At 40.4% G+C, this 11,964-nt stretch overlaps 1 protein-coding gene across 1 annotated transcript in view; it reads right to left on the bottom strand.

The window, feature by feature from the left end:
- Window positions 1-319: 319 nt before the first annotated feature.
- GABRB1 (gamma-aminobutyric acid type A receptor subunit beta1) overlaps window positions 320-11,964 on the bottom strand; it is a gene marked incomplete at its 5' end in the record, with an annotated part of 390,560 nt that continues 378,915 nt past the window's right edge. Inside the window, one exon of the mRNA XM_082837795.1 lies at window positions 320-758. Within this exon, the coding sequence (XP_082693921.1) occupies window positions 414-758 (345 nt within the window). The 3' untranslated portion in view covers window positions 320-413. The remainder of the gene's footprint in view (window positions 759-11,964) is intronic.

Genomic DNA, 11,964 nt, shown 5'->3' with positions numbered 1-11,964 from the left:
TTGGCAGCATGAGATTGTTACAGTTGACCAGGAAGCCATGCACACAGAGAGCTGGGTCCTCTTTTCAGTTTTACTTAAAAAATAATCAGTCAAATCCAGGGCGGCTAGAACTGCTAAAGATCTGCCTATCTAATTTCTCTCGTTGTGTGTATTTGTTTGTAAACATGGCAATTAACAGAGCTCTGAAAGAGCCAGTAACCTGGACCACAGTAGACTGGAAAAAAAAACAGAGTTTTTTTTTTTTTTTGAAGTAAACATGGTGCAGTAATAAAATTGATATGCAAGACCTAAAACCAATTGGATGACTGAATCTCTTACCTCAAAAAGCACAGCAGTACCGCTGCTGGGGACCTGTGGGATTAAAAACTAAGAGAAGAGGAAGGTAGTCGTTTAAGGAACCATGGGGACTGAACTTAGTGTACATAGTAAAGCCAATAAACGACGTTAAAAAGAGAAAAGGTGATGGGGAAGAACATTCGGGACCACTTGTCTATGGAATTCACATCAGTCAAGTCGGGGATTTTGACTTTGAGCTGCGAGGCGCGCCTGCGGAGGCGCCCCTTGCTGTGGGCGCCGTGCCGGTCCAGCGCGCGCCCGTACGCCTCGCGGCTGCTCAGCGGCTTGCGGTACTGGATGCTGGCACTGTCGTACGAGTACATGGTGGCCTTGGGGTCGCTCCCGCCCGTGAGCACTTCCGAGCCGCTAGTCTCGTTCCTGATCTCCAGGGTGCTGAGGAGAATGTTGCCGTGGGCGTCCACCTGACGGAGAAAAGACGGGCTCAGGCACAGCTGCCCGGACGTTCGCTCGTTTTGGTTAACCTGTAACTGTTGATACTGCGTGGCACTCAATACACACCGTCTTGCTAGACATCTGGCTCTGTGCGCCTCCTGGACATCTATCTACCTGCCTATCATCTATCTATCTACCAGCTATGTATCGAATCCATCATCTATCAATCCGTCTAATCTACTGTTTATCTATGATCTAATCTATCATCTAATTTACCATCCATCTACCATTTATCTAATCTAATCCATCCATCCATCTATTCATCCATCCACCATTTATCTCCACTCACAAAACAGTATGTGTGTGTGTAGTATATTATTAAATATATAATTTTATATATTATAAAATATGTAGTTTTTAAAAACTACCATTTATCGAAGCCATATAAATACATTACATATATACATATATTTTGTAACAAAAATGCCATAGGTATTTGAAAAAATAGCATATATATGTTTATATACATGGCATTTTTTCTTGTTACAAAGTGATATATGGAAACATTCAAAACTATAAACAATCAGGAAACAAAAAATAAAAATTAATAACTTCACCTTCAGTGTCGATTATTTTTAATAACTTGCTAAACTTCCAGTCTCTTTTTATTCATATATACTTAAAAACACAGACTCACCTAGTATATTTTGCTTTGCAATAATAGTATAGCCTGGTCATCTTTCCACATTAATAAATATTCCTCTGTGACAGCGTGTGTTCATAGATTATATGGATAAACCATAATTGAATCAATCTATTTTTAGATGTTAAGGCTTGCTTTACTGTTATACTCTTAAACAGGCCTGCAAAGAAAACCTTTTAGCTAAGTCTAAGTTAGCTAAGTTAGCTAAGCTAAGTCCGTAGTTATTTCCTCTGGCTAAACTGCCAGAAGTGTGATGGATGCATGGGTTGAAAGGACATGCCTGGCTATACTTTGACTTTTGGGTCTCCACTGTTGTTCACTGTTGCTTCCTACCATTCCAGTGATACCTAGCCCAGGTTTCCTGGTTTTTCTCTATGCTGTGCCCAGATAAACACTTTTGGAACTATAGGAATCGTGAGCACCTTTGGCCTATGATGTGGCTTTAACTTCAAGCTGATCTCCTTTGCATCTGGTTTACCTGGAGGGGACATGGCTCATTCATACAAATGAATTTGAAGTACTTCCAAGGACAATACAGGCAGCTGTGTTTTAATTTAGAGTTATTAGCACAGTGCCCGACTTACAGTTCGTGCTTTTAAATGCTTTCTAATGACACTGATCTCAGTAAACCCTTGTTGAAAGCCGTAGGTTTGGGTAGGCAAGCAAAGAACCTGGTGACAAAGAAAGAGCTAGAGAAAAGCTTGGGAAGAGGCAAAGACAAATGAGAGAAAGAAAAGATAACTAAGATTTGTTGCGTGTCCATCATCTGTCTAGCATTATGGTAGATGCTTCACATGTATTACTTGTTTAACACTTACAACAACAAACCACCTCCAGTTTATGCCCCAGTAAGGGCCAGACCTGAGATTACAACCCATGTCTTGTCTGATTCAATGCCCATGTGCTTTTTACTAAGAATGAACCACTTCACAGTCCTCGGCCATCATCACATCCTGCAGTGAATTTAGTGATGCAGTTGATAGCTTTAAGCTTCAAGTTGGTTGGAGAAAGAAATGGTGACTGAGTCTGGCCTCTGTCTCTCCATTCTCACCTATCATCATTTCCCTTTGTGAAGCATTTTGCTGTAGTCTAACTAGGCTACCCACTGTGCCCTCACTTGGGACATCTATTGGCTTCTTTATTCAAGGAGTTATTATTAATTTTTGTTACTGTTGTTAGTGACTACTATTTATCGAATCCTACTGTGTAATTTATCAGTTATTTTTCAGACACTATGAAATCTATAATATTATCCTAGTTCAGCAGATGGGGAAGCCGAGGCTCAGACAGGTTAAGTAAATTGCCTAAGATTTAACAAATAATAAGTACCCAATTTGGAATTCAAACATAGGATACTCTTTGTCTCACGTATCATTTATTTCCTCTTTGCACGTTAATCAATATGTTTTCTTCAAGGCTCAATTTAACATTTTACTTCCTCTGTGTACCTGTGTACCTTCCCAGATCATAGTGACCTCAAGAATTTTCTCTCTCTCCAAACCTTTATTGACGCTTACTATGAGCCAGCTACATTGCTAGTTGTCAAGGATGTGTGTGTGTGTGTGTGTGTGTGTGTGTGTGTGTGTATATATATATATAATATAGTGTAAATCTATGGTTAAAAAAGTCATGCATATGGAAGTTTATGTTACTAAAGAGGACAGTAGGGTTGAAGTGACAAGGAGCAAAGTCCTGGATTCATTAGAGACGGGACAAGTAAGTTAGAAGATTAGGTGATGCATGTGATTTGCTAGGTACTGTGGAACAGTCAAGAGAATCCTTGAACATGGATTTTGTCCTTGAGATAATAGTCTCCTTAGAGATACAAGAATATGACATAATATTGAAAGTGACAAGACTTTTAACCAAATGCTAAATGATACAGTATAGACCATGATTGGGGTGCATAAAAGTGAGAAATCATTGGGATTCATGGAAGGCTTCATGAGGAGGTGGGGCTTGTACTGAATCTTAAAGGATGGGTAGAGGATAGAACACAGGATTGGGAGTTGAAATCTGCGTTCTCATCCTGGTTTTGTTATTAACTCAGTTTCATCATCCATAAATGAAAGGCTTTCACTAGGTAATCTCAAGGGCTTGTTTCTAATTTTTGACAGATTTTGCTTATGGAGAATATTCCAGGCAGAAGAAAATACTTGTAAAACGGAATCACCTGATCTGTACTGTATGCCTCATTAAGTTACATTATTATGAAATCCCTCTTAAGTAAACAAGTTGCTAGAATTTAGAATTAGCCAATGAAGCATAGAGATGCTCCTCATTAAGGAGAAGTCATGACAAACAAGGTACATTTTATTAAGATATTTTGGTTAACCTTGGTGCAGGCTCAGAGGTACTTATAAATTGCATGAAGCTTATTGGTTTGTGCAAATCCCTCTAAATATTCTGTCATCGACCAGAAATCATAGCTTTAAATGGTTTGACATGTAAAATAATGAATCCCTTTCTGCAGCTACCCATGAAAGCTGATTTCATTACTGTATAGTTAAATTAACACTACCGTGTTCTTTATTTGGAAAAATAAGGAATGTCTTACAACTGTTATTGCCCATCTCCATTCTCTCTCCTACATAGTCTAGAACCTTTCCTAAAAGCTGGTGTTACAGGGGGTGTGTGTGTGTGTGTGATTTTGTGTGTGTGATGGTGTGCACAAGCATTTCTTCAGAGGTATGAAATTTCGTCCTCCACCCTCCAAGATTTTGCTGCCTGGTGAGGTGGGTGTGTAGTAACCACATCACTGCTGACACCAGCAGGTTTCTGGTTGGCTTCTCCTTAACCCCTGCCCTTAGGAGAAGAGTAGCTTTCCCTTTGCCTCAGCCATATAAGGACACCCAGGGTGATATCCACAATCAGCACAGCTTTCCCAAAATAATATCCACGGGGAAAGCGGCCAGTGTGTCTTCGCGTCTTCAGAAGCAGCAAGGAGCCATGCTGGGCATTGCTTCAGCACCTGCAGTGGTGACGCTGCCTCACTGAACAAGGAAATATTGACATCTGAGTTGGGCATGATCCAGACATCGAAGATTTTCAAATCTTGAAACAGAAGGAAGTGAGGCAAATGAAAATGTTGACACACTGGAATTCTAGGGCAGACACAGCCTAACAGATTTCCTAAAGCGTTGCTGATTTTGGAATAACTGTTCAGTGAGATAATCATTCCCCACCCCTCATACTGCCGTAGAGGAAGAGACCTGCCACTCCAGTTCCCCGGGAGACAAGCTCCGGGAGGAACACCTCAAGCTCTTTCACTGCTCGCCACTGACCTATCTTATGGGCACATTTGGAAGGAGGCGGGCATACGTGGCTCTGAGCCTCCTGGACTCTTCTCTCTCTCTGATCTGCCACCAGAGAAGGTGCAATCCATTTAGGGCCGTGCATGTTGAATCCACTGCTTTGGTGGGTAAAGCCTGCGGTTGTTCAGGGTTCTGGTGATTGGGGAGGTAAGTCTGTCTAATATTGGGGGGTAATGACTTAATTATATGACCACGTAATCCTCAAACCAACACCACGGATTCTCTTTAAGTTTAGAGCATCACTCAACCTAAATTTAGAGAAAAATGAGTATAATTATTATTAAGGCTTCAGGAGGGCCAATAAATAATGCTTTCTCTTCCCCTTCAGATAGATGATCAACATGCAAGATGTCTAATAAAGGGGAGCAGAGAACGTGGCTTTAGATCTGCAGCCCCAAGGGCTTGCTAATCTTTCATCCTCACCCCACTTCCTATTAGACAGGTATATTCATGGGTTACAAGAGGTAATGTTAGGTGTAGAATGGATAAGTGTTAAAACGTTAACAGTTCATTCATTCCCTCACTCATTTATTTAGTAAGTGTTTATTGAGTGCCTACTCTGTGTCAAGCACTGTCCCCGACACTAATGAAGGAATCAGCCTCTCCACGAGCAATAGGACGTCATGTCCCATGTTTTGGAATTTCAGGGATCTCAGTTAATAAAGCTCCTTAATCTTGTACACTCTCCTGTACAAACCCTGTGACTGCCCCCATCTCCTACTGGTTCTAAATGTTTTACTGGACAAATACTGTGACCTCTTTCAAACTCAGGTTGTTAGTTCTCTTTCTAACAGACTTTTTGAAATGCTTTCACTTGTGACCATGGGATCTGCCTTCTCACTGCCTGCTGAGTCTTTCTCTCATCTTCCTCCTGAAGGTCCCTCCTGAAGATGCTCCTGACCACAGGCAAATCTTGGACGGGCTCACATATGAGGGCGCACCTGGGATTTCACTGCATAAAGACCTGAGATGGGGAGAGACAGCTTCTGGCTGGTGAACCCTCTCTTTCTTTCCTGCAGTACAGTGGTTCTCAATTACAATATCTTGCTTTCAACTTCTGAGAATGCAACAGTCTTGGGAAGATAACAGTGAACAAAAGAGATACAGTGCTTGAGTTGGCGCTTATACATTCTTACAGAGGAAACGGGCAATACCCTCTTTCCCCATAAAGTTTGTTTTTAAAAACTGAGTAGCATTATGAAGAAAATGAAACAGTGGTATATATTGCTTTTCACATATTTAGAAAAAATCTAACCAGCACACTAACTTGGTTACTTTGTATGTTTTTCTTAATATTACACTCATCCTATGTCATTATAATGAGTGAAAAATTTAAAGTAATTCATATTTCCTTTTTTTTCTTTTTAAATCCTGGACCTTACTACAAGACAGCCTATACATGGATGTTTAAAGGCATCTCATTCTTCAAATGGCCAGAGCAGAACTTTTGATCCTCTCTCTTCTCATCTAACTGGTTCCTCCCCAAAATGTCCCACTAGAGTGTCGCTCCAGGAGGGCAGGGACTTTGTCTTATCCATTACTTCCCAAGACCTGAGAAAAGTGCTTGGCACTTATAGGAGCAGTCAGTAAATATCTACTGAATGAATGAATGATAGGACAGGGGGTAAAAAGGCATGGTGGTTAATTTTATGTGTCAACTTGGCTAGTCTATGGTGCCCAGTTATCTGGTCAAGCGCTAGTCTAGATGTCGCTGTGAAGGTATTTTGTAGATGTGATTGACATTTTCAATCAGCTCCTGTAAGTAGAGGAGATTCAGCCTGATGATCTGCATGGCCTCATCCTAACCCTTAAAAGTCTTAAGAGCAAAAACTGAAGTTTCTCAGAAAAGAAATTCTGTCTCAGGCCTGAAACAGAAATCCCGCCTGAGTTTTCAGCACACTCTACAGATTTTGGACTTGCTTTCTTTACAGCTGCACGAGACAGTTCCTTAAAATAAATATCTTCTTGCGTGTATGTTGGTTCTGTTTCTGTTGGTTCCATTGGAGAACGCTGACTGATACAAAGGGGATGGCAAAAATCAGGAGGGTGACTAAAGCCCAGGAAACACTGACATGCTGGCTGTATTTCTTCCCTCTATAGAAACCCCAGGTGAATGTAAACGTTTGTTTTCTAGTTTGGGTTTCACTTCTCTCCCACCCGTCCTGTCTCATTCACCCTCCCCTTCTCTCTGCCTCCAAAATACCCAAAGAATGCCTTAGGCTGTGAAAAATGCTGTCACTCACTGAACTGAACTCTTCTGGATATTTTCAATCAGGAAATATACCAGAACTCACTTCAGTGTGATTGGAATAAAATATAATCTAGTTGTCAGTGGCAGTTTTAAAACCCTGTTAAGAAATACCTCTGGGCTCAATCTACTTTGCAAACAGAAAGTGATTTCCTTACTATTAACCAATTCAGTTAGATCCCCATTTACTGAGTGCTTCTGAAGTACAGAGCAGGAAGCCAAATGAAGTGATGCTGGCCATGGAACGGGCTGTCCCTCCAGAAGCCTACAGTCGAATGAATGAAGCTGTCCAGTGTGCTCAGCTGCCTTCACCTGCAGAGCACAGAGAGCCACACAGCCACAACCTCCATCTGCGCATCCCGCTCCTGTAACGAACCGCATTTGTGATGTCGCTGTCAGTCATTAGCTCTCAATGACTCACGCACATACGGCCAGCTTATCTTTGATAAAGGAGGCAAGAATATACAATGGAGAAAAGACAGCCTCTTCAATAAGTGGTGCTGGGAAAACTGGACAGCTACATGTAAAAGAATGAAATTAGAACACTCCCTAACGCCATATACAAAAATAAACTCAAAATGGGTTAAAGACCTAAATGTAAGGCCAGACACTATAGAACTCTTAGAGGAAAACATAGGCAGAACACTCTATGACATAAATCACAGCAAGAGCTTTTTTGACCCACCTCCTAGAGAAATGGAAATAAAAACAAAAATAAACAAATGGGACCTAATGAAATTTCAAAGCTTTTGCACAGCAAAGGAAACCATAAACAAGATGAGAAGGCAACCCTCAGAATGGGAGAAAATATTTTCAAGTGAAGCAACTGACAAAGGATTAATCTCCAAGATATACAAGCAGCTCATGCAGCTCAATATCAAAAAAAAAAAAACAACCCAATCGAAAAATGGGCAGAGGACCTAAATAGACATTTCTCCAAAGAAGATATACAGTTTGCCAACAAACACATGAAAGGAAGCTCAACATCACTAATCATTAGAGAAATGCAAATCAAAACTACACTGAGGTATCACCTCACACCAGTTAGAAAGGGCATCATCAGAAAATCTACAAACAACAAATGCTGGAGCGGGTGTGGAGAAAAGGGAACCCTCTTGCACTGTTGGTGGGCATGTAAATTGATACTGCCACTATGGAGACCAGTATGGAGGTTCCTTAAAAAACTAAAAGTAGAATTACCATACAACCCAGCATTCCCACTACTGGGCATATACCCTGAGAAAACCATAATTCAAAAAGAGTCACGTACCACAATGTTCATTGCAGCTCTGTTTACAATAGCCAAGACATGGAAGCAACCTAAGTGTCCATCGACAGATGAATGGATAAAGAAGATGTGGCACATATATACAATGGACTATTACTCAGCCATAAAAAGAAATGAAACTGAGTTATTTGTAGTGAGGTGGAGGCTAGTGACTGTCATACAGAGTGAAATAAGTCAGAAAGAGAAAAACAAATACCGTATGCTAACACGTGTATATAGAATCTAAAAAAAAAATTGTTCTGAAGAACCTAGGGTCAGGACAGGAATAAAGATGCAGACGTAGAGAATGGACTTGAGGATACGGGGAGGGGGAAGGGTAAGCTGGGATGAAGTGAGAGAGTAGCATTGACATATATAAACTACCAAATGTAAAATAGGTAGCTAGTGGGAAGCAGCCGCATAGCACAGGGAGATCAGCTTGGTGCTTTGTGACCACCTAGAGGGGTGGGATAGGGAGGGTGGGAGGGAGGGAGATGCAAGAGGGAAGAGATATGGGGACATATGTATATGTATAACTGATTCACTTTGTTATACAGCAGAAACTAACACACCATTGTAAAACAATTATATTCCAATAAAGATGTTAAAAAAAAAAGAGATGACAAGATATGCTCTCTGATGACATTGTTTGAACATCTGTGTATAGCCTCATGTGAAATTACAATCTTTGCTGGACCTTTTAGTTGTGTGGGCCAAAGACTCCCCCACCCCTCTTTTTTTTTAAGCTAGTTAGATTTTATTAAGCCAGTAAGTTAGATTTCTCTCTCATTCACAAAAGAATCCTATCTTTTTGAGTATAGAAGAAATTGGAGACTAGATGCCAGAAAGAAGATGAGAGAGAGAGAGAGAGAGAGAGAGAGAGAGAGAGAGAGAGATTTTGAGATTCCTGGAAAGGAAAATTAGACTCTTAGGTTGCTGAAGGCCCTGAAGATTAGCTAAATTAAGCCACAACTAGAGAACAAAACATGGACCAAGCCAGATTTGGGCAGGGGTCTGAGGGCTGAAGAAGTTCATCAACTGTTAACACAGGCGGTCATTAGAAATCAGAGGCCCTGCCTGGATTTCTCCAGAATCCAAGATACTAAGTCAGAATGGTTAAAGTTTCATTAAAGGCTGATGGCAAGACAGTGATGTGGGGCGGAGCCGAGGCTCAAAGGCTAATATGCGTTATCAAGCTGGTCCAAGCTAGACCTGAGAGAGCTGTTTACATTTATGAAGACTGTTTTCACACGCATTTTGTATCCTGGAATTAATCACAATACAGAGTTTATTTACATTTAGAAAGTTGTCTGAAGGTATAGAGGATTCACCATAGAGAATAGGAATGGGAGGAAAAGAAGCCAGATTACAGTATCAACATCTGGTTCTGAAGGGAAAAATTCTTTCTTGACTTTTGGGGTTCCAACTGCCCATTGGGCATGACTCTTCAGCAGGTTTCACCAGTGTCCCCCATGACTTAGAATGATGTTGAGTCAGTCTCTGGTCAGAGACCACCCATGCAACTGTTCTATCTTATGTGGATCTATTTGCAAATGGGCAGGCATTGTGGCCAGCAGATACAACTACTTGTTCCAGCTTAGTACAAAAATGGCCCCAAAGTAGCTTACTTACAGCTTAGTTGTACTGAGTAATCTATCTTTCAAAACTCTAAATACCATCTCTAGCTTCAAATGATACCTGAGGGTTTTATGAATCTATTGTCTTTATCATGTTGGAGGTTGAAACTCTCCTAATGTCTGGATTGAGCACCTGTACTCATATAAAAAGATACTTCAGTGCAGTGGTGGAAATATAAATCAAGACAAAGCAAGCACTTCTGAAGCTTCAGTATAGATACCCTTGACAATACTGCCCAGCCAAGGCCATCAGAGTAATGTGTGATAAATGATCAATGCCACTCTATGCACTAGGGTACCAAGGCCGATATTAGGGATCCCTCAAATAAAAATTGTCTGGGACCAACCAGAACATATATGTCATTTGAATTCAACTGTTTATAAACATCTAAAAGGAAAGGGGAGGATCATCTAACCATTATAGTAAAGAAAAAATATAATATTTTCTATTTCTTAAATTTAACCAGAGGGTAACATTTTTAAATACCTCTTAGGTTACATGATTAACTTCACTGCTGGAGATGATGCGCTGAACAGATGAAGTGATACACTTGCTTTGTTATTGACACATTGTCTGCCTGAGCCCCTGGTTTTAGAATAGGATAAGGAAGTCAGGAACTGGAAAACCTAAGCAGCTACAGGCATGATTATAATTTCCTTGAGACAGTACTGGTCTATTATTATTCCGTCTAAATATGAAGAAGTTTATAAAAACTTACAACATGTTTTGGAGACTGTATTTATCTGATGCTATATCACTGTGATTCAGAAAGAATAACAGAGGTTGATAGAAAGTATGCTTGAAAACATGTCAAAAATCAAAGTGATAGAAAGAGTAAGTAAGTTTGGAGCAGAACCTAAAATGGACCATAGATAGTCTCCTTTTCTTACTTATTATGAATACATAAGAATTTTATAAAACATTGTGATGTAACACTCAATACCTTATGTGGTATCTAAGAACTCACCTTGAAAAAGGCCTCTCTAGCAGTCATTCATTCAAAAAGTTCCTGTTTGGTATTTTCTCAGTTCTAGCCACCAAGGAAAGAACAATAAACATAATAGACAAGGACCCTGGTGCCTATCTTTGGGAAGCTTGGAGGTTAGCAGAGAGACAGAGGTTACAAAAATAATTACACAAATAAAATAATTACACATATACTCTATATTGTGGTAAGTCCTAAGGTGGAAAAGCACAGGATGTCATGAGAACAAATCACAAGGGTACAAAATATGAACCAACAGACATGTCAGTTAAGGCATTCCTGAGTTAGTAGCAATTATGGTAAGAACTGGAGCAATGGAAAGATTGAGAAGGCCAATATTACCTTCAGTCATACTAATTTTTTCTTCTGTGGTATGAAATCTGATTCTAATCCATCTAATAAAATTTTCAATTCTATGATTTCCACTGGCTCTTGTTTATAGTCTCAAATCCTAGTCTGATACTTCCCATCTCTTCATATATTATGTTAATCTTTTCCTATGGACTTTATTTTAAGCTGTTTTTTTGTTTGTTTGTTTTGTTTTGTTTTTGTTTTTGTGGTACGCGGGCCTCTCACTGTTGTGGCCTCTCCCGTTGCGGAGCACAGGCTCCGGACGCGCAGGCTCCAGCGGCCATGGCTCACGGGCCCAGCCGCTCCGCGGCATGTGGGATCCTCCCGGACCGGGGCACGAACCCGTGTCCCCTGCATTGGCAGGCGGACTCTCAACCACTGCGCCACCAGGGAAGCCCCCTTAAAGTACTTTTAAAGCTGGTATGGCTATGATCAGATAATAGGAAGCTTCAACCTTTCTTCAAGATAAATGCTGTCCTGTCTTATTTTATAATCCATTCATAATTTTCTTTCCAGCCAGATCAGAAGTTTCTCAAGGGCAAGTTATCATGCCTACTCCTTTTCCCATGGCATTAAGCATAGTGTTTTATACAAGAGTATAAATTTATTTGAGTGTGTGCTTTGAATTTTGCCCATTTGGTTGAATCTGTATGTTTTCCTCATTTGTAATTTTCTAATTACCTGACAGTGTTTCCCAAATTTTGATATCCTACTAAAGAGCATGAAGAA

The sequence above is a fragment of the Leucopleurus acutus genome (assembly GCF_964270905.1).
Source record: "Leucopleurus acutus genome assembly, chromosome: 4".
NCBI classification, from domain to species: Eukaryota; Metazoa; Chordata; class Mammalia; order Artiodactyla; family Delphinidae; genus Leucopleurus; species Leucopleurus acutus.
Note: the sequence above shows the minus strand (reverse complement) of the source record. Positions and strands in the feature narration are given on the sequence as shown.